The sequence below is a fragment of the Macroventuria anomochaeta genome, assembly GCF_010093625.1.
Source record: "Macroventuria anomochaeta strain CBS 525.71 unplaced genomic scaffold BU25scaffold_9, whole genome shotgun sequence".
NCBI classification, from domain to species: Eukaryota; Fungi; Ascomycota; class Dothideomycetes; order Pleosporales; family Didymellaceae; genus Macroventuria; species Macroventuria anomochaeta.
The window spans coordinates 576,890-593,658 of record NW_022985370.1 but is presented as its reverse complement, the minus strand read 5'-3'; the positions used below and the strand labels follow the sequence as shown (position 1 = coordinate 593,658).

The window sequence follows — 16,769 nt, the reverse complement described above, 5'->3', positions numbered from 1 at the left end:
TTTGAGAAGAGGGAGGGCCTGCCATCGTGTGTCCCAGACCTCCATCTCCAATTGAAACCATATATGCATCATCCCAGAACGATCAGAGATTCACATGGAATGGAACATCAATGGCTCACATCTGCATGCTCAACCGCCTTGTAGGAAGACAATTGTTCCACACTACAGACGGTAGATTCGGCTCCACACTATGCGGCGTGCAACCCAGCGATCTGGTAGCTGTCCTCAACGGTTCGCAGACACCTCACGTCATGCGAAGGATGGATGACCGCGATGGTGGTGAAAGATACCCGTTTGTTGGAGACGCTTACGTGCGTGGTTTGATGTATGACGAAGCGCACGAACTGGAGATTGAAGGGAGAGGTATAGTGTTCGTATAGTCATCGACCTACAAGCACGGCATCAACAATGCCATGAAGCCGTCTTGCGAACGAACGCCCATGACAGCCAAGACACCCAAGACACCCGCAACTTCTGATCCAAAACAGTATGCAAACACAAAGTCCCAAAGTCTAGCGGAGAGTTCAAGTGAGTCGTGACCATAGGAAAGCGATGTTGAGATAGTATGATCTACAGGAAAGGAAGGAACATCAAACGCCAAAACCGAAGCGAACCCACACTCTCTAGCTAACCATATGCATATCCCCAAAACGCCGTCTCGAACTCCCAAACGACATTCTCTGATATCGACAAACGCCATCTACCACGTCCCCTGCAGCGGCAAATCCCGACTCGAGAACCCCACACTAATCCCAAACTCTCCCTCGGTGGGCATAACCCAATTCTGCCTCTTTACGTCCCAATAACTCAAATCCTTCCTCGTCACGTCAAACGTGACCAACTCTCTCCCTCCACCATTGCCATGCTCCTGCTTACCCGCCTCAACAAACACCTTCTCAAAGCCCCTGAGCACCCTGACGGGAAAATCGACCGCCTCGCCGGTCTCAGGATCCTTGTAGCCCTGCGGGAAGGAAATGTACAGCTGTACCACCGTAGCGCCGTCGACGGGGCCGGTGTTGGTGACGGATGCGGAGACGGTCAGGATCGTGGTGTACAGATCAGGATTGCCGCCGGGGCCGCCTCCTGCTTCGCTGAGCGGGGACTGGGGCACAGGCTCAGGGGCCGTGAAGGAAGTGCCGTCCGTTGACTCGAGGTACGGGTATATGTACTTTCCGACTTTGTGGAAGTCCTTGGGGAAGAGTGCGGATTTGGGATCGGGCAGGTCGGTGGGGTAGGTTGGCGGTGCGATGCCGGAGGGGCGGGCGGAAGGCAAGGGAGATTTGCCGTGTTTGGAGCGGATGAGGAGGGAGGAGAGCTTGAACTGGGTGTAGGAGAGCCCAAAGCCGAATTCGTAGCGTGGAGCAATATCTTGCTTGTCGAAGTGGCGGTAGTCGATGTAAAGGCCTTCGGAGAAGTTCTGCTGGGGTGCGAGACCGTCAGAGGGGCTGGGCAGGTATTTGACTTTACTGTCGGGACCGAAGTCTTCTTCTTTCTTGGCGATGGTGTATGGGAGACGGCCGGAGGGGTTGACGTCGCCGAAGAGAACGTCCACGATGGCGTTGCCGGACTCCTGACCAGGCAGATTGGCAATCAGGACGGCCTTGACGTTGGGGATGTCGATGAACTCTTCCAGGTTGACAGTGCCAACAGTGTGCACCACGACGACAACATCACCCTTACCCTTGCCGCAGCCCTTGGCGACGTCTTTTACAAGCTGGTTACCATCTTTCTGGATGGACAAGTCGTTCCTGTCACCGCGAACGTCCGCCCACTTCAAGTAACCTTCGCCAGCATCAGAGTTGACAAAGACGATACAGAGGTCTTGATCTTCAACAATCTCCTTCTGCTTCGGCAGCTTGTTCTTGAGCCAGTCGGTGATGTAAACGTTCTCCTTGTCAAATGCAGCCCGGATAGCGGACATTGGCTCTACAAGGTAAGGGAAGTCGACGGCGCCAGAACCCCAGCCCGAAGCCAGAGTGCCGTCATTACAACTCTGATCGGGACACTTGTTGATACCATCGTAAGGAAGGCGTGCATCTTCACCAAAGACACAAACGCGGAACTTGGTCTGCCTCTTCGACTTCGACCCGTCCTTGTGGCCCTTGCGGCTCAACGGCAGTACATTGTCCTCGTTCTTGACCAAGACAGTGCCCTCAGCGGCGACCTTGCGGACAATGTCCTTGTGATCGCCCTGAGCGTTGACGAACTTGTTGACGACACCTGTGGTTTTATCCGACGGGCTGCCTTCGTGAAGCTTGCCAACCTCATCATTTGTCCAGGAGGAGAAGTTGGGGCCTTCGTTGGACCACTTGTCTTGTCCGACCTGGTACCAAGATGCCACAACGCGGGTGACCATGTCGTCAACGCGGTCGATTGGCACGCTTCCGTTCAGCACGGCTTGCGTGAGCCTTGCGCCCCAAAGGCTGTCACCATTGCTCCAGCGAAGTCCGTCGCCAGGCATTGTCATGTCCAAGCCAGCGAGTGCGCTTGCAACGCCAGATCGCTGAGCCAGCCAATCCGATTGCACGAAGCCTTGGAAACCCAGTTCGTCCTTCAGCACGCCGTTGAGCAGCTTGCTGTTGGCGCAGGCGTAGGACGAGTTGACCTGATTATATGAGCACATAACAGAAACAACGCCAGCCTTGACAGAGTCAGCAAACGGCCAAGCGTAGATCTCGTGCAGAGCCCGATCATCGATGTTGCTCGAGATGGCGTTCGGAATGCCCCACTCCCGTGCCTGGCGGAAGTGCTCCTGTTCATTGCCGACCCAGTGCTTCGCTGTGGCCATGACACCCTCCTCTTGAATACCCTTGATGGTCTGAGCAGCGGCGATACCTTGAAGTACTGGATCACTGCCAAAGCCTTCCCAGTTGCGGCCTCCAGCAGGCAGACGACCAAGGGGACCCATAGCCGGGCCGAGCAGGACGTTGACACCCTTGAGTCGTGCTTCTTTGCCATGAGCCTTGCCGCGCTGATACATGAGCTCCTTGTTCCAGGTTGCTCCAACAGTGATGCCGGCAGGGAAAGCGGTGATGTTGTCTGCGAAGCGGATGCCGAGAGGACCGTCCTACAACAAGTGTTAACGCCTCGCGTCGCAACCGTGTGGAGGGTACACATACCTGCAGGCACAACTGAGGAAACTTGAGTCTCGGCACAGCCCCGTTGTTACCAACACACATCTCCATGCTCCAGCCGGTGCCCGTTGTGATGTTGACCTTCTCAACCAACGTCATCTGCTTGACTAGTTCAGCCGCCTTCTTGTAGCTCTCCTCCCATGCAGGATCCGCTCCACCCTTCGGCGCCGGGTACCAGGGCGGACTACGCCCATCGACCGGTACTGACACCTTGTATGCCCAAATGCCCCCTGCCGCGAGCAACAGCACTGTGGCGGCGACAAACGTCAGCAGCCAGCAGCAGCACCGCCCTGGTGTGAACTTCTTCCTCCTTGCATACGGTATCGCCGCAGCGGCCTCGGCATCCTTGAACGAGGCCTTGCGGACTTTGAGGTCGCCCGCGCTCTTCTTGCGCTTCAGCTTGCTATCGAAGGCCAGCGGGTCGTGCTCTTCGAGGTCCTCCAGTGTCGCATTCGACTCGGAGGAGAAGCGCGTTGGCGTGGGCTCCAGGTCGTCGTCGGTCGGGGCATCGAGCCTAGCGTACTTTCCCCGACGGAGCTGATGGGACTCGTAAGGCGCCATTGTGTCTTCGAGTGAGAGTCAAAGTGGTTTGCGCTCGAGCTCGATGACGGCGAATGATAAGGAAGCGCGCGAGCGTCGAGCTCAGTCTATTACTAGCAGGTCATGAGGTTGTTTGCGCTTGGCATGCGCGAGTGCAGCAATCGGTTGTCGAGACCCAACGGCGCGTCTCACAAGGTCTGTGGGAGGATGCCTGAGTGCAATGTGACGAAACCACGGCAATCATCGCCCCTGGTTCCTGGCCGATCGAGTGGGTTTGCGCTAGGAAACGCCTCCCGAAGTCCACATCACGCAGCGACACGGATCACGGCCACGGAGGCTAAAGAGTGGGGGGGCATCGATATAATTGGCAACAGACCTGTCAACACTTTGCGAGCTTTTCGAGTCTGCTCTCTTACTGTGTACAAGCAAGTCACACTTGTTCACGCAAGGTTATCGTGATGACTCCTCGTTGTTCTTCTAGAGTCTATTGTTCATTGGCGCAACGCTGAAAATTTGGTATCGACATAACATGCTGTTTTAGGGAGCCGAAGCTCGACCTTTTCTAGGCGCCAACCTGGTCCAAGATGCCCTGGAGGTTGATGCTCTTGGGTCGCTCGATGGGCAGGCCCAACGCCCTGTCCCAGATGAGCTGTGCGAGCGGCCCAAGACCACGGCTGACACCGAACGTAGCCGTGTAGTAGAGTGTTTCTCTGAAGCCGTAGTGGTGGAAGAGCACACCAGAGGACGAGTCGACGTTGGGGAAGGGGTTCTTTGTCTGGCACAGATGTTAGTGGTTTTGCTGCAATACTAGGGTTCTGGCTACTCACCTTGCCGTGCTCCGTGAGTACACCAGGAGCCACCTCAGAGTTCTTCTTTACGAGCTGGTAGACCGGATCGGCTGCGACCTCGGGACGAGCGTCGGCGAAATCCATAAGTGCCTGGAAACGCGGGTCAGGCTTCCTGAGCACCGCGTGACCGTATCCAGGAATGACACGCCCAGACTTCAGGACGCTCCAGAGGTACTTGTTCACGTCGCTTTCGCTGAAGTTCTCGCCAACTGCCTTCTGCATGTCGAGAATGAAGCGGAGCACTTCCTGGGCAGCGAGACCGTGGAGTGGGCCAGCAAGACCCTGCAGACCAGCGCTGTAGCTGAGGAAGGGGTCGCTGAGGGCAGAGCCGACCAAGTGCGTGGTGTGCGCAGACACGTTACCACCTTCATGGTCGCCGTGCAGAGCAAGGTACAGGCGGAGAAGATCCTGGAAGCCCTCGTTCTCCTTGCCAGGCTTGCCCAACATGGCAGCGAAGTTATACGACCAATCCTGGTCAAGGTCGACTTCGTTGGGCAGAGCACCTCCGCCACGGTAAGCGTTCTGGTAGATTTTCGCAGCAATGGTAGGCAGCTTGGCGAGCAGGCTAATGGAGTCGTCAAAGGTAGGCTCCCAGTAATCAGCCTTGTTGATGCCCTTCTCGTACGCCTTCGCGAACTTGGACTCGTAGTTCAGCGCGGAGACGGCACAGGCAAACTGGGTCATGGGGTGGAGGTCCTTAGGGAAGTTGTCGAGCATCTGCGAGACGAATTTGGGTATCTGAGCCTTCTCTGCCAACTCTCGCGACAGGGCACGTGTCTGCGATACTGAGGGGACTTCTCCTGTAAGCAACAGCCAGAACATGGCCTCAGGCAGCATCTCAGTGCCAGATGTGCCCTTGGGCAGCTCCTTTTGGCAGTCCTTGATGGTCTTGCCGTGGAAGCGAATGCCCTCGTTGGCGTCGAGGACCGAGCCTTCCCAGACCATGGCCTTGAGGCCTCTGCAGTCATGTCAGATTGTAACATCAAGTCTTGCTCGAATGCGCATACCTCATACCACCCAAAGCATTCTCAACCTTGATTTCACCGAGCTTCTTGTCGGCCTGGGCCTTGACCTTCTTCAGCAGTTCGCGCTTCGCAGGCAGGACCTTTTCAAACGTCTCCTTAAGTGTTGGTTCGGGGGACGAGGAGTAGCTGCATGCTTGCACTGCGCCGAAAGTGTTAGTGCCGTGAGCTTTGGCTTGTAGCAGCCAATTGCATACCAGATGCGAAAGGACGAGTAGCTGAGGGCTGTAGTGGCTTTTGTTAACAAATTAACATGCAATTGAGGTTGTGCAAGCTCACCTTCGCAGCTCGCAGAGCTCTCGCAGCAGTTCGTGCGCTCAGGGCCATAGCTCGGACTTGTGAGGGGAAAGCTGGGGTAACTTTTGCGGGGAACACAGCAGCTGTTTCTCTTCAACGAACTGCGACGTTTAACAATTGTCAACAATTGTGAGTGCAGAGACAATGCAGAGACGAAGCAAGGAAAAAAGAACCAACGGCAACGCTCGGCTACTCGAATTCCCAGGGCACAGAGTCGTCCGCTGATGCCCACGACGCCAATGTACCGAGGGGCATCGTTCGAGTGCGGCTTAGTGGCACAGGCTACCCTCGGCTTCTCGGTTTTGAGGAGAAGCTACCCCAAGAAACACGATGGATGAGGCACTTCACACAGTCTGAAGCCCCAAAGGATAATTACTTCGCGCACAGAAAGCACGACTGGGCAAGACGGCAAAGAAGCGTGCTGGTGGCAAACATCGACCCTTTAGATCCTAGTCATAGGGCGATAACTCCGCCATATCCGCAGCTGTTGCTTACCACACCCATCCTAAGAAAAGATTCTGCAATTGGAGAGTGAGCTCTGCAGGCTAAAGCTTCCTCTATCAAACCGCAATCGCAATGCTGCGCACAGTATCACGCTCCGTCGCGCGCCAGGGCCGAACTCTGAGAACATCGAACCGAGCACCGCAGCTCCTCCGCCCACTGTCCACCACCGCGTGTCGCATGTCGAGCTCGACGCTCAAGCCGGTTGACGCTCCAGTATCGGCTGCCCTGCCAGGCGACTCCTTCCAACTGCTCCCCGAGGCATCGAAGGCAGGCCAGGCTGAAGATGCGCTCTTCGACGAGCAGGTACAGGCTGTAAAGGACTGGTGGGCATCGCCGCGTTACAAGGGGATCAAGCGGCCATATTCAGCAGAGGATGTTGTGAGCAAGCGTGGCGCGCTGCAGCAGTCATACCCCAGCTCGTTGATGGCGCGCAAGCTCTTCAACCTGCTGGAGGAGCGCGCAGCGAAGGGCGAGCCAGTACATACAAGTGCGTTCAATCCAGATGCTTCTTATGACACAATGACTGATATGCTTTCTCGTAGTGGGTGCCATTGACCCCGTGCAAATGTCCCAGCAAGCTCCCAACCAGGAGGTGCTCTACATCTCCGGGTGGGCATGTTCCTCCGTCCTGACTACCACCAACGAAGTCTCCGCCGACTTTGGCGACTACCCTTATAACACCGTTCCGAACCAGGTGCAGCGGCTCTTCAAGGCTCAGCAGTTCCATGACCGCAAGAACTGGGACAACAGGCGAAAGATGAGCGCAGAGGAACGGGCAAAGACACCATACCTGGACTACATGCGACCCATCATCGCTGACGGTGATACCGGGTAAGAAAAAGCTCACGTTAGGGCACAGGTTGAATTCTAACAACTATTAGTCACGGCGGACTGTCAGCGGTGATCAAGCTGGCGAAACTCTTCGCTGAGAACGGTGCTGCTGGTGTACATTTCGAGGACCAGCTCCACGGCGGCAAGAAGTGCGGACATTTGGCTGGGAAGGTCCTGGTACCTGTCGGCGACCACATCAACCGCCTCGTAGCCGCACGATTCCAATGGGACACCATGGGCTGTGAAAACCTCGTCATCGCCCGTACCGACTCGGAGAGCGGCAAGCTGCTGTCAAGTGCCGTCGACGTGCGCGATCATGAGTTTATCAAGGGTGTCACAGAAGAGACAGAACCTTTGGCTGAGACTTTGCAGAACATGGAGGCAGCCGGTGCGCCCGGCAAGGAGATCGATGCCTTCGAGGCAGCGTGGGTGAAGAAGCACAAGCTTGTCACTTACGACCAAGCCGTCGTACAACATCTTGAGAAGGAGGGCGCATCGCAGTCTACCATTGGCGCATACCTCAGTGAGACTAAGCAGAACCCAAACCTATCCCTTCTTAAGCGTCGCGAACTATCCGCAAAGCACACCAAGACCCCTGTGTACTTCAATTGGGATATTCCACGAACACGCGAAGGCTTCTACCACTACAAGGCCGGCATGGCCGCCGCGACAAAGCGAGGCAAAGAGTTCGCACCGTACGCTGACCTCTTGTGGGTCGAGACTGGTGACCCAAGCGTTGAGAAGGCCGCTGGCTTCGCTGGCGAGATCAGAGAACAGTACCCGGGCAAGAAGTTCGTATACAACTTGTCGCCTAGCTTCAACTGGATGGGCCAGGGTTTCAGTGAGGAGGCTCTGAAGAGCTTCGTGTGGGATCTAGCCAAGCACGGGTAAGTGGCTCTTTCCATTTTACTCCTCGGGAAGTCGCTGACAAGGCACTAGCTTCGTCTTCCAGCTGATCTCACTTGCTGGCATCCACTCAACAGCAACAATCACCTGCGAACTTTCGCGCGCCTTCAAGGACGAGGGCATGCTTGCATACGTCAGATTGGTTCAATCTCGCGAGAAGGAGCTCGGCTGCGACGTCCTGACACATCAGAAGTGGAGCGGTGCTAGCTACATCGATGGCATCCTTGGCCACATACAGAGCGGTAGCTCGGGCAGCAAGAGTATGGGAGAAGGAAACACAGAGAGAGGTATGTTCAGAGCTCAAGACGATTCTTCCTTACGCTGACTATTCCAAGGCTTCTAGGTACAAGCCATACCATACATATATGAACGTCAATCTACGATCAACCACCATACCTAGGTGTTCCCTTACTGACTACCAAGGCATGCAGCAACCCGAGATTCCGCATGACATTCGCCAAATCGGGCCCGAAGCAACCTAGTGAGCTGGTCCGCGGACACTCTTCTTCAAACCTCGCTGTGGTCGCCTCACGTACTTCAGTCTGGTGCCCCGCTACCAAAGTACCCACACCCACCGTCAATTAACCTTTGTTTATGGCCGATCTACCGCCGTTCATATACAGTGCAACTTCAGCGCGCGCGAAATACATTTACTCGTTCCAGGTGTTTCAAACCCTCAAAACAGGATTGTCTTGGTCGCTCAGAACGGCCGATGTTGATGACCCAACTCTTCATTTCACCGCACTGTCGTACGCCTGGGCAGCTCAGTCGCACCCTAACACATTTCCCATCTCTTGCAACGGACGTCAACTTCGGGCACATTACAATCTCTACACTGCCCTGCCTTCCTTGCCCGGCTTTACGAAGATGACACTTCCGTGACTATACCTTACTGGATTGACGCTATTTGCATCAACCAAATGGATGAGGAGGAAAAAGTCTCTCAAATCCGAGTCATGAACACCATCTGTCGACAAGCTGACAAGGTACTGATTTGGCTCGGCCTAGCACTGAAGCCAGAATGGCAGGACCTCACACCACGTGCGATCGTACCTCTCTTGACCAAAGAGTTTGCACTGTCCTGTCAATCGACTGTGAAGCACGACTTCGAGGTCGACCGCGAACTCAGTCACCTCGGACGCGATGGCTGGGAAGCGATCCTACATCTCCTGAGGAACACTTACTTCCAGAGAGTCTGGACGGTGCAAGAAGTGGCATTGGCCAAAAAAATCATGTTCCTGTGTGGCGACCATGAGATAAATCCGCAGTTGATGGAGAAGGCAGTATTTGACAGCTGATACATCAGAAATTGGGCCATATATGACTTGACGAACGGAGGGCGAATGCGAGTGCAGGCAGAGTCACATGACGACGGCACTGTCTTCGCCATCAGAAGCATCGTCAACTACGATGGGGAAGAAGGAAACGCACATCAAACAACTCGTATCGCCAATCTTCTGAACAATAGGACTTACTTCGCTCTGCAAGATCGAGGACTTGGTATACTGGGCATGGTACAAGAAGAGTTTGGAGACCACGCCAAGGACCTACACACATATACCTCGATCGCAAACCTATACACTCGGCTCAGTACCTTGATGTTCGAAGCCTCAGGACTTACAAAGCTACACTGGTGGTTTTATCTGAGCATAGCCTTCAACCAGAAAAGGATCGGCAGGTTACCATCATGGGTACCAGACCTACATAACAACGACGCAAAATCCAAACGCCAGCCTTACGAATCGATGATAGCCGTTCGGGGTGACCCCCCTTGGCAAGCCAGCTCCAGACCTTGCGGAGCTTCCCATGGGCCGCAGCCAGGTGAAACCATACTGCGAGGCAAGCTACTTGATAAGTTCATGCTCATGCACCCCGAAGTCTCTCACTTCCCTGACGATCCGGCGCCTAGTGATGGTACTGGTATGATATGGATGGCCGCCCTCGTTGATCTTATCCGATGGGAAAGCGAGGTCTCAGACGCGGTATTACAAGGTAAAGCCCGCGGATTCATACGAGCTGCTAGCGACGAAAGTGAAAAGCACAGCACATCTGAGGATACATACTGGCGGGCCCTTGTGGCAGGGGTTTTGCGTCGACATCACATCCGGTATGAAATTCACGCGTGAGAAATGGCTTCAATTCCGGGAAGCGGACCAATGCTTCCGCAGGCATGTTCCAAGACTCGAGGAACTCAAAAAGTATGTTACTACACCACAGAGTAGTGTTTGATGCCCTCTGATCAACCTCAAGCAAAACCAGCACAGACCCTAGAACCTCCCCGACTGGGCCGGGTCCGAAGAAGAGGCAGCCATCATGGACTGCTTCCGCAACCCAGGGCACCCTGTGGCTAGGCCCATGACTGGTCTTTGCTTCACGCGTGATCATCAACTGATCAATACGAAGGATGGAAGGTTTGGGTTCATATGCACGGGAGCGCAGACAGGTGACGTGTGCGTCTTTAACGATTATGTTTCTCCATTTGTGCTCAGTGGAGCAGAAGATAGGGGTGGAGAGGCGAGGTACATGCTCGTTGGCGATGCAGACGTGGCAGGTCTCATGTATGGTGAGGCCGATGGCATGAATGTTGAAGAAAAGGACATCGTGCTAGTGTAACGGCTGCACAAACTCAACATCGTCTACTTTTTTTCTGCTTCAAACCTGTCTTCAACACTCCTTGCGACCACTCTCGTATCCCACCTCACCCTCCTTCTCCGGCCTCATCCCCTTCGCAATCAATATGGTGCGCCACATCTTCTTCCCGCCGAACTCCATGTACGACCGCTCCTTCAGCGTGATAACGTCGACATGTACAAACCCCGCTGCTGTGAAGAACTCCTTCACTCCGTCAATGGTGAAGTGCGGGACTACGATTGAGTCATTCATCTTCTTGCGCAATTCGGGATCCGGGTTCGTGAAGTCGCCTTCTTTGCTTGTGTGGTGCTTGTCGGTGTGCTCATGCTTGCCGCTGTGAGAGTGGGAGTGGTTATGAACATGGTGTGCTTTGTCATCGGAGTGTTCCTGTTCGTGCTTATGCCCATGTCCATGGTGACCATGACCATGGCCATGCTTATGCACAGCATGATTACCCTCGCTCCCCTCAACCATATGCCCGTTCTCGTCTGCGAGTAAATCACCACCCTCAAGAAATTCGTTGATCACCAGCGCACCGCCTGGTCGTAGTCGCTCCTTCAATTGCCTCGCAGCATGCACCACGTCTTCAAAATGATGGAATCCGAACCCCACAGTCGCGATGTCGAAGTCCCACCACTCCTTTCCGTTAAGTTCTTCAGGACGAGGATTCGACTTATTGAACAGATCGCCGACGACAGCGTCGACGGTTGATGGAGGGAGGCCGGCGCTAGCAGCGCGAGATTTGTAGGTTGAGACCATGTTGGGGGATATGTCGATGCCCAAAGTCTTGGTCACGTAGGGGCTGAATATGCGGGTCATGAGTCCAGTGCCGCATGCGTAGTCCAGAAGGCGTACCTCAGAGGTGTCAGAGGCGTCAGAGGCGTCAGGAGCGTTAGAGGCAGAGCCGGTGTTGGCGAAAGGGATCCCAATCCAGGAGAGGCGGGAGCGTAGCTCGTTGGCGACTTGGGTGTTGACTGTTGCGAACCAGGGTTTGGTGTCATAGGAGTCAGATATAGTGCTGAAAGTTATTAGGCTGAGGTTCAGGATAGGAGGGGTGAGGGAGACGCACTCGAAGTATTTGCGGTTTAGTTCTGCGACGGACATATTGATGGATTTGGTGTGGCAAGTGCAATTCAGAATGTTCAGTGTTGTGTCTTAGATAGATAAAGTGCTGTGTAGATGATCGAATTTGAAGTGAGGTTTTGATGTTATATATGTGATCTTGCACGTCGTTGTGGAGAAATGCGGAGAGTTATGAGGCTGTCGAAAGTCGCCGCGGAGCTACTGACGTAACGCCCCTATTGGCTGAAAGAGAGACTAGCCCCACAGTATAGCTTGCCATTGCGGATGGTAAGAGCTGGTGTGATAGCTCTGTAACTTTCCTGGATCCATGCATCGCGACCACCAGCTTCCTACGTTTTTGTCGAATGCTGTGTAGCGGCTTTAGAAGGCTCTCGTTGTGCCCTGGTGCTGTCTCAACGACGTCGAGTGATGCTGGCTCGGAGACATTCATTTCCATGAATTACAAACAAGTCCACTCTCGCTCAAGGCAGTATACCTCCGAGATCTTCAACATTGAGTGGCTCATTGCCAGTGGGCACCTTTTCGTCCGAACTTGCAGCCTGTAACGCTCGTTGTCGTGCCAAACCCTCTTCCCTTTTGCGCTGCTTCCGAACATTTGCATCTTCCCAGTCCGGCTTGGACGCCCCAGATGTTGTTGCTGTAGACATAGGCTGATACGATTCTAAGAGCTGTGTACGGAAGCGTGCTATACGCTCGATATTGATCTTGAACCGCTCATTCGCAATGTCCACTAGAGTTCTTAGGTGACTATCGTCTACCAAGGATATGTTGCGGCCCTCTTCGTCCTGATAGCCGATGATAGAGTCGAATGAGTAGCCAGTAGACCGAATAGCAACCACTGGGTTGGCCTCTCCTGTTTTTGATGAACCCAGGCTTACCGCTCCGCTCTCCCGAAAACCAGCACCCATTCCAGCGTTCAGTATCCGCTGTGCATGATCTAGAGATGCACTTAAAATGTGTAGAATCTAATTGGTGTTAGAGACCACATAAGCTGGCATTCTTGGGGCTTACCATCGGCTCGAACTTGAGGTGAATGAACCTTTGATGTACATCAAGGCCTTTGGCTGCATCAGCTGTAGCCTTTTCAAGACTGAACTGCGATGTGAAGTCCGAAGGGGAAGTTGCGTCTGGCACCTCCACTGGATCGTGTGAGATGAAAAGCCAGGTGCCTCCTCCGCCCTTTCCTCCCGGTCCTGCGCGTGACTCCTCGCCTTCTTCAGCAGATTTCGAAGCATCGCTGCCCGCTTTCCGGCCTTCAAGAAAGACACTGATTCTACCGGAGCAGCTACTGGTCGTGACGATGCCATCAAAGCCATTGATCTCGCTGATCAAGTCACGAATGGGCGCATCGATGGAGCCCTTCGGTGAGAGGTCGTGATACTCGTCATCTGGTGCATCAAGCTGCTCCAAGATCTTTTGCTTGCGGGCTAGGAAACGTGATGTCATCACTGCGATGCTTTGAGGATGGAGTTAAGTGGTCGATCCTGTCCCGTGATATGGCGACGCGAACGTGTGTGGGATTTTCGCGGGCCGTGCCTTCCAATTGGTTCGTTTGCGTCATTGTTGTGGCCCCTGCTCGGCTTGACACCTGCCAAACATTCGCCATCCATCAACACCGTGCAGCACACGACATTGACACATAAATTCCATCTAAAGAGACATCAAGATGCCACGAAAGTCAGCGAAGTCACCTCCGGAATCTAAATCGCAGAGCACGTCCAAGCGCCCTGCTGCGAACACTCCTGAGAGAACCTCCAAGAGGGCGAGAGCAACATCGAGAAAGTCATATGTCGAATCAGATACGGATTCTGACGCGGCTGCCAACGGTACAGATTCAGAAGATGACGCGGAGTCCGGAGACGCATCTGACTTCGAGGCTCAGAGTGACAAAGAAGCTACTTCTGAGTCTGAACCAGATGAGGACGCCAGCGACGAAGAGCCTACCTCGAAAAAGGCCACGCCAAGAGGTCGAGTGCAGAGGAGGCCATCTTCGGTACACAAGAATCAAGCCAACGAGAAAGAGCTATGGAAGCCGGGCGCGAAGCTTGAGCCTGGGACACAGCTGATCATCAAGAAGCCAAAGGCTCGCGAAGCTGGTGATACGCCATACACCGAGAGTACCATCCACCCCAACACCATGCTGTTTCTCGAGGAAATTAAAGCCAACAATGATCGCCAGTGGCTCAAGTGTATGTCGTCAGATGATCTCTAAGTACTGGGCCTGCGAAGTAACCTTTGAACAGTGCATGATCCAGACTATCGAGTCGCGGTACAAGACTTCAACGACTTCGTTGGCAAACTATCAGAAAAGATTGTGGAGATAGACGAGACGATACCTGAGTTGCCAGTGAAGGATATCGTAAGTGTCATTCAGCACCACAGAATTTCAAATGCTTACAACGCCAGGTGTATCGAATATATCGAGGTATGACCTCCCCTGTTTGCTACGAAAAGGATAGTGCTGACGCGACCAGATGTCCGCTTCTCAAAGGACCAGACACCTTACAAGGTAAGCATTCCAATAACAATGACGGCTAGCTCCTTCCATCTCTATCCAGGAGAGTTTGATCAATCACGAGCACAATGCATCCGCTTGTAGCCCAAGAGCCGCAGTGGATCAGTTCTGGTTAAACTGACGCACCAGTAGACCTACTTCTCGGCGGCGTGGTCAAGAACGGGTCGCAAAGGTCCATATGCTGCTTACTACGTTCAGATTCAGCCGGATGGAGGCAGTTTCGTTGGTGAGTATTGTCCTCTTTTTACAATACGTCGACACTCGTATCTGCAACTGTACCCGGCTATCAACCTCGCATTCTTGCTCTGCCCCATCCTTCATCCACAACCGTAACCTTGCCATAACTCCTGCAATCGCTGACGTCAAAAGGCGGCGGACTGTGGCAGCCAGATGCAGAGCCTCTCAGAAAGCTGCGGCGAGAGATTGATCGCAGACCCATCAGGATCAAGCAGGTTCTGACAGATCAGCGGATTCGGACAGCGTTCTTGGGAGGCACTCCCGACAATGAGAAGAAGGTCATCAAGGCCTTCATTGGCTTGACTTCGAATGCGTCGACCGCGCTGAAGCGCCATCCCAAAGTAAGTGGCAATCTCTCTACTTTGTACATTTCTGTTTGACACTCGATACTTCCACTGCGCCCATGGCCATATGTTGGTGAAACAGCAATTGTGTGCGATCGACGGCTCAGCAGACTTGACTCGTTCGTAACCCGACAATAGTGTTGAATGTTCCACTTTCGAGACATGGTAGGTCACTATGCCACTGTCACGTTCGAGGCGCCACTTGCGATCTTCGAATCTCGAAAGTAAATCCGGTTGAGAGCGATGTGGACTATTGTAGCGACCTGGTCATTCACTATAAGGTCAGACCTATTCGGCAATTGGAACCGATGCATCGCCGCCACTGGCTGTTTCGTTGATGCCCGACGCTCCAGAGGAGCTACGTGGTCTCCAGACAATTGATGGTCATCCGTTCACCGATGCTACGTAGCGCGTAAACGGACGGCAAACACCGCCGTGCCACAGACTGTAACTGACAATCATCGTCATTGCTACGGTTTCATTTGTGAACTATGCATGACTGCTTCGTTGGAAGAATTCCGATTTGCTGACAGAGTGCCCAGGATTTCCCCATCGATCACAAAGACATTGACCTTCTTCGACTTAGAAGTTTCACTCTTGGCAAGAAACTCTCAGATGAGGAAGTTGTAGGCCCGGAGGGCATGGACCGAATCGCAGGGTTAATATCCTGCATAGAGCCCTTTGTGAGTTGATCCCCAACCCTCGATGACAAGCCCCCTGGTGATTCTCTGTATCAGAGGGGTCACCGGAAAACGGCGGGCTTCAGAGTCTGCGACGGGATGTCCTTGTACAGACACGAGCAGACACAGCCTTTGTCCATGGTGCGTTGGCAGTGCAGCACACTTGCTTCACCGACAGCTGCACCGCCGAAGTCAAGATGGGGAAGCGCGCCATGAACTATTGTTGGCTGGACTGAAGGACGAACGCATGGATGGTCGCGGCGCTAACACTGCCTTGCAGATCACCTACCTGAACAGCGTCGTCATGCCCGACGAGGAGTCGTCAAGCTCTAGCGACGAAGACGAGAACGGTGAGGGCAGTTCCGCAGCGGATGGTGTCGATGAGTAAATATTTTCCCAGCTCACACAATTGCACTCACACGGCCTCGTCCCCGGTCTGTCTGGAGGTACGCCTTGCAGAAGGCTATATTGGGAACTTTGGATTGGTGGCCTGGCTTCACAGGCGCGAAAGGAGCCAATTAGCGCTTCGACGACACGCTCCAAGCGAGGCCGAACAATTTCTGCATAGCGCCTGCATGTCTCCGTCTTGGCTAGCACCGTGCTGTTTTAGCTTCGCATGCACTACTGGTCATGTGACATTCAACCCTGGTCCCCTTTTCTAGTCGTCGGGCCGCTTCTCTTAGCATCCGCCTTCCCTCGTTGGTGTGCGGCAGAGACGGCTGAGCTGTGGGATCGAACCTTCTCTCCGCTTTCAGCATTAAGAACGCCGCCTGGGCCGTCACAAAGTATTATTACGATATGCATCCTACAAGGTCAGCTTTCTGGCACTCACAGTCCCGCAAGTTCTCGCCAGCAACGGCAACAACGGTGGCCCATACAGTCACCTTGCGCATTGACCCTTGTTATTCCGGTGACAGTTCTGCTGCGAGGACGGGCCGGAGCGCGATGCATGGGTTCCTTTTTCTCCCGCCTGACGCGTCCCACACCAGACTATCCACGTCGCGAGACAACCTCATCACTCAAGCCCGTTATATCGACTGCGGCTACGTGATAGGAGCTGCATTCGGGGCGTGCCGGTGCGCTGCACATGCTAATGGAAATTGCATTTGTGTGTAAGCTCATCAAACCTGCCCACGCCCGCAAGATCCTATGAGCAAGGACCGCCACTGTCACGAACCATGGCTGTAAGCAAATTGT

At 54.0% G+C, this 16,769-nt stretch overlaps 7 protein-coding genes across 7 annotated transcripts; 3 read left to right on the top strand and 4 right to left on the bottom strand.

Annotated features, from left to right (window-relative positions):
• Window positions 1-442: 442 nt before the first annotated feature.
• BU25DRAFT_489742 (glycoside hydrolase family 3 protein) lies at window positions 443-3,933 on the bottom strand. The gene is made up of 2 exons (XM_033711441.1): window positions 3,120-3,933; window positions 443-3,067 (listed from the first exon to the last, which is right to left on the bottom strand). Exons 1-2 carry the CDS (start codon window positions 3,693-3,695, stop codon window positions 701-703), a joined length of 2,943 nt encoding a protein of 980 aa, XP_033563931.1. The 5' UTR covers window positions 3,696-3,933; the 3' UTR covers window positions 443-700.
• Window positions 3,934-4,063: 130 nt separating this feature from the next.
• On the bottom strand, window positions 4,064-6,018 carry BU25DRAFT_388993 (citrate synthase-like protein). Its single transcript, XM_033704496.1, has 5 exons — window positions 5,824-6,018; window positions 5,742-5,769; window positions 5,530-5,686; window positions 4,502-5,480; window positions 4,064-4,449 (listed from the first exon to the last, which is right to left on the bottom strand). Exons 1-5 carry the CDS (start codon window positions 5,869-5,871, stop codon window positions 4,237-4,239), a joined length of 1,425 nt encoding a protein of 474 aa, XP_033563930.1. The 5' UTR covers window positions 5,872-6,018; the 3' UTR covers window positions 4,064-4,236.
• A 399-nt stretch (window positions 6,019-6,417) lies between these two features.
• Window positions 6,418-8,425, top strand: BU25DRAFT_420006 (isocitrate lyase and phosphorylmutase; the record flags this gene model as incomplete). The annotated part of the gene is made up of 5 exons (XM_033707973.1): window positions 6,418-6,832; window positions 6,888-7,176; window positions 7,227-8,063; window positions 8,116-8,369; window positions 8,418-8,425. The coding sequence occupies 5 exons, from the start codon at window positions 6,418-6,420 to the stop codon at window positions 8,423-8,425; spliced, it is 1,803 nt and encodes a 600-aa protein (XP_033563929.1).
• A 1,153-nt stretch (window positions 8,426-9,578) lies between these two features.
• Window positions 9,579-10,620, top strand: BU25DRAFT_409003 (uncharacterized protein). The gene is made up of 2 exons (XM_033705959.1): window positions 9,579-10,280; window positions 10,333-10,620. Exon 1 carries the CDS (start codon window positions 9,594-9,596, stop codon window positions 10,206-10,208), a length of 615 nt encoding a protein of 204 aa, XP_033563928.1. The 5' UTR covers window positions 9,579-9,593; the 3' UTR covers window positions 10,209-10,280; window positions 10,333-10,620.
• A 126-nt stretch (window positions 10,621-10,746) lies between these two features.
• On the bottom strand, window positions 10,747-11,817 carry BU25DRAFT_429967 (S-adenosyl-L-methionine-dependent methyltransferase; the record flags this gene model as incomplete). Its single annotated transcript, XM_033708578.1, has 2 exons — window positions 10,747-11,731; window positions 11,783-11,817. The coding sequence occupies 2 exons, from the start codon at window positions 11,815-11,817 to the stop codon at window positions 10,747-10,749; spliced, it is 1,020 nt and encodes a 339-aa protein (XP_033563927.1).
• A 440-nt stretch (window positions 11,818-12,257) lies between these two features.
• On the bottom strand, window positions 12,258-13,242 carry BU25DRAFT_336615 (uncharacterized protein; the record flags this gene model as incomplete). The annotated part of the gene is made up of 2 exons (XM_033702643.1): window positions 12,258-12,761; window positions 12,808-13,242. 2 exons carry the CDS (start codon window positions 13,240-13,242, stop codon window positions 12,258-12,260), a joined length of 939 nt encoding a protein of 312 aa, XP_033563926.1.
• A 180-nt stretch (window positions 13,243-13,422) lies between these two features.
• On the top strand, window positions 13,423-16,334 carry BU25DRAFT_489737 (uncharacterized protein). Its single transcript, XM_033711440.1, has 8 exons — window positions 13,423-13,985; window positions 14,040-14,155; window positions 14,203-14,221; window positions 14,271-14,305; window positions 14,444-14,537; window positions 14,681-14,889; window positions 15,435-15,575; window positions 15,853-16,334. The coding sequence occupies exons 1-8, from the start codon at window positions 13,463-13,465 to the stop codon at window positions 15,958-15,960; spliced, it is 1,245 nt and encodes a 414-aa protein (XP_033563925.1). The 5' UTR covers window positions 13,423-13,462; the 3' UTR covers window positions 15,961-16,334.
• Window positions 16,335-16,769: the final 435 nt, after the last annotated feature.

What these genes read in the sequence shown, in the direction of transcription:
- BU25DRAFT_489737 (XM_033711440.1), top strand. Translation starts at nt 13,463, where the DNA reads ATGCCACGAAAGTCAGCGAAGTCACCTCCGGAATCTAAATCGCAGAGC. An exon ending in AGGACCAGACACCTTACAAG is followed by an intron (nt 14,306 to 14,443) that starts GTAAGCATTCCA and finishes ACGCACCAGTAG; the next exon opens with ACCTACTTCTCGGCGGCGTG. An exon ending in TATCCTGCATAGAGCCCTTT is followed by an intron (nt 15,576 to 15,852) that starts GTGAGTTGATCC and finishes ACTGCCTTGCAG; the next exon opens with ATCACCTACCTGAACAGCGT.
- BU25DRAFT_409003 (XM_033705959.1), top strand. Translation starts at nt 9,594, where the DNA reads ATGGTACAAGAAGAGTTTGGAGACCACGCCAAGGACCTACACACATAT.
- BU25DRAFT_489742 (XM_033711441.1), bottom strand. Translation starts at nt 3,695, where the DNA reads ATGGCGCCTTACGAGTCCCATCAGCTCCGTCGGGGAAAGTACGCTAGG. An exon ending in TTCCTCAGTTGTGCCTGCAG is followed by an intron (nt 3,068 to 3,119) that starts GTATGTGTACCC and finishes CACTTGTTGTAG; the next exon opens with GACGGTCCTCTCGGCATCCG.
- BU25DRAFT_388993 (XM_033704496.1), bottom strand. Translation starts at nt 5,871, where the DNA reads ATGGCCCTGAGCGCACGAACTGCTGCGAGAGCTCTGCGAGCTGCGAAG. An exon ending in AATGCTTTGGGTGGTATGAG is followed by an intron (nt 5,481 to 5,529) that starts GTATGCGCATTC and finishes ACATGACTGCAG; the next exon opens with AGGCCTCAAGGCCATGGTCT. An exon ending in TACTCACGGAGCACGGCAAG is followed by an intron (nt 4,450 to 4,501) that starts GTGAGTAGCCAG and finishes CATCTGTGCCAG; the next exon opens with ACAAAGAACCCCTTCCCCAA.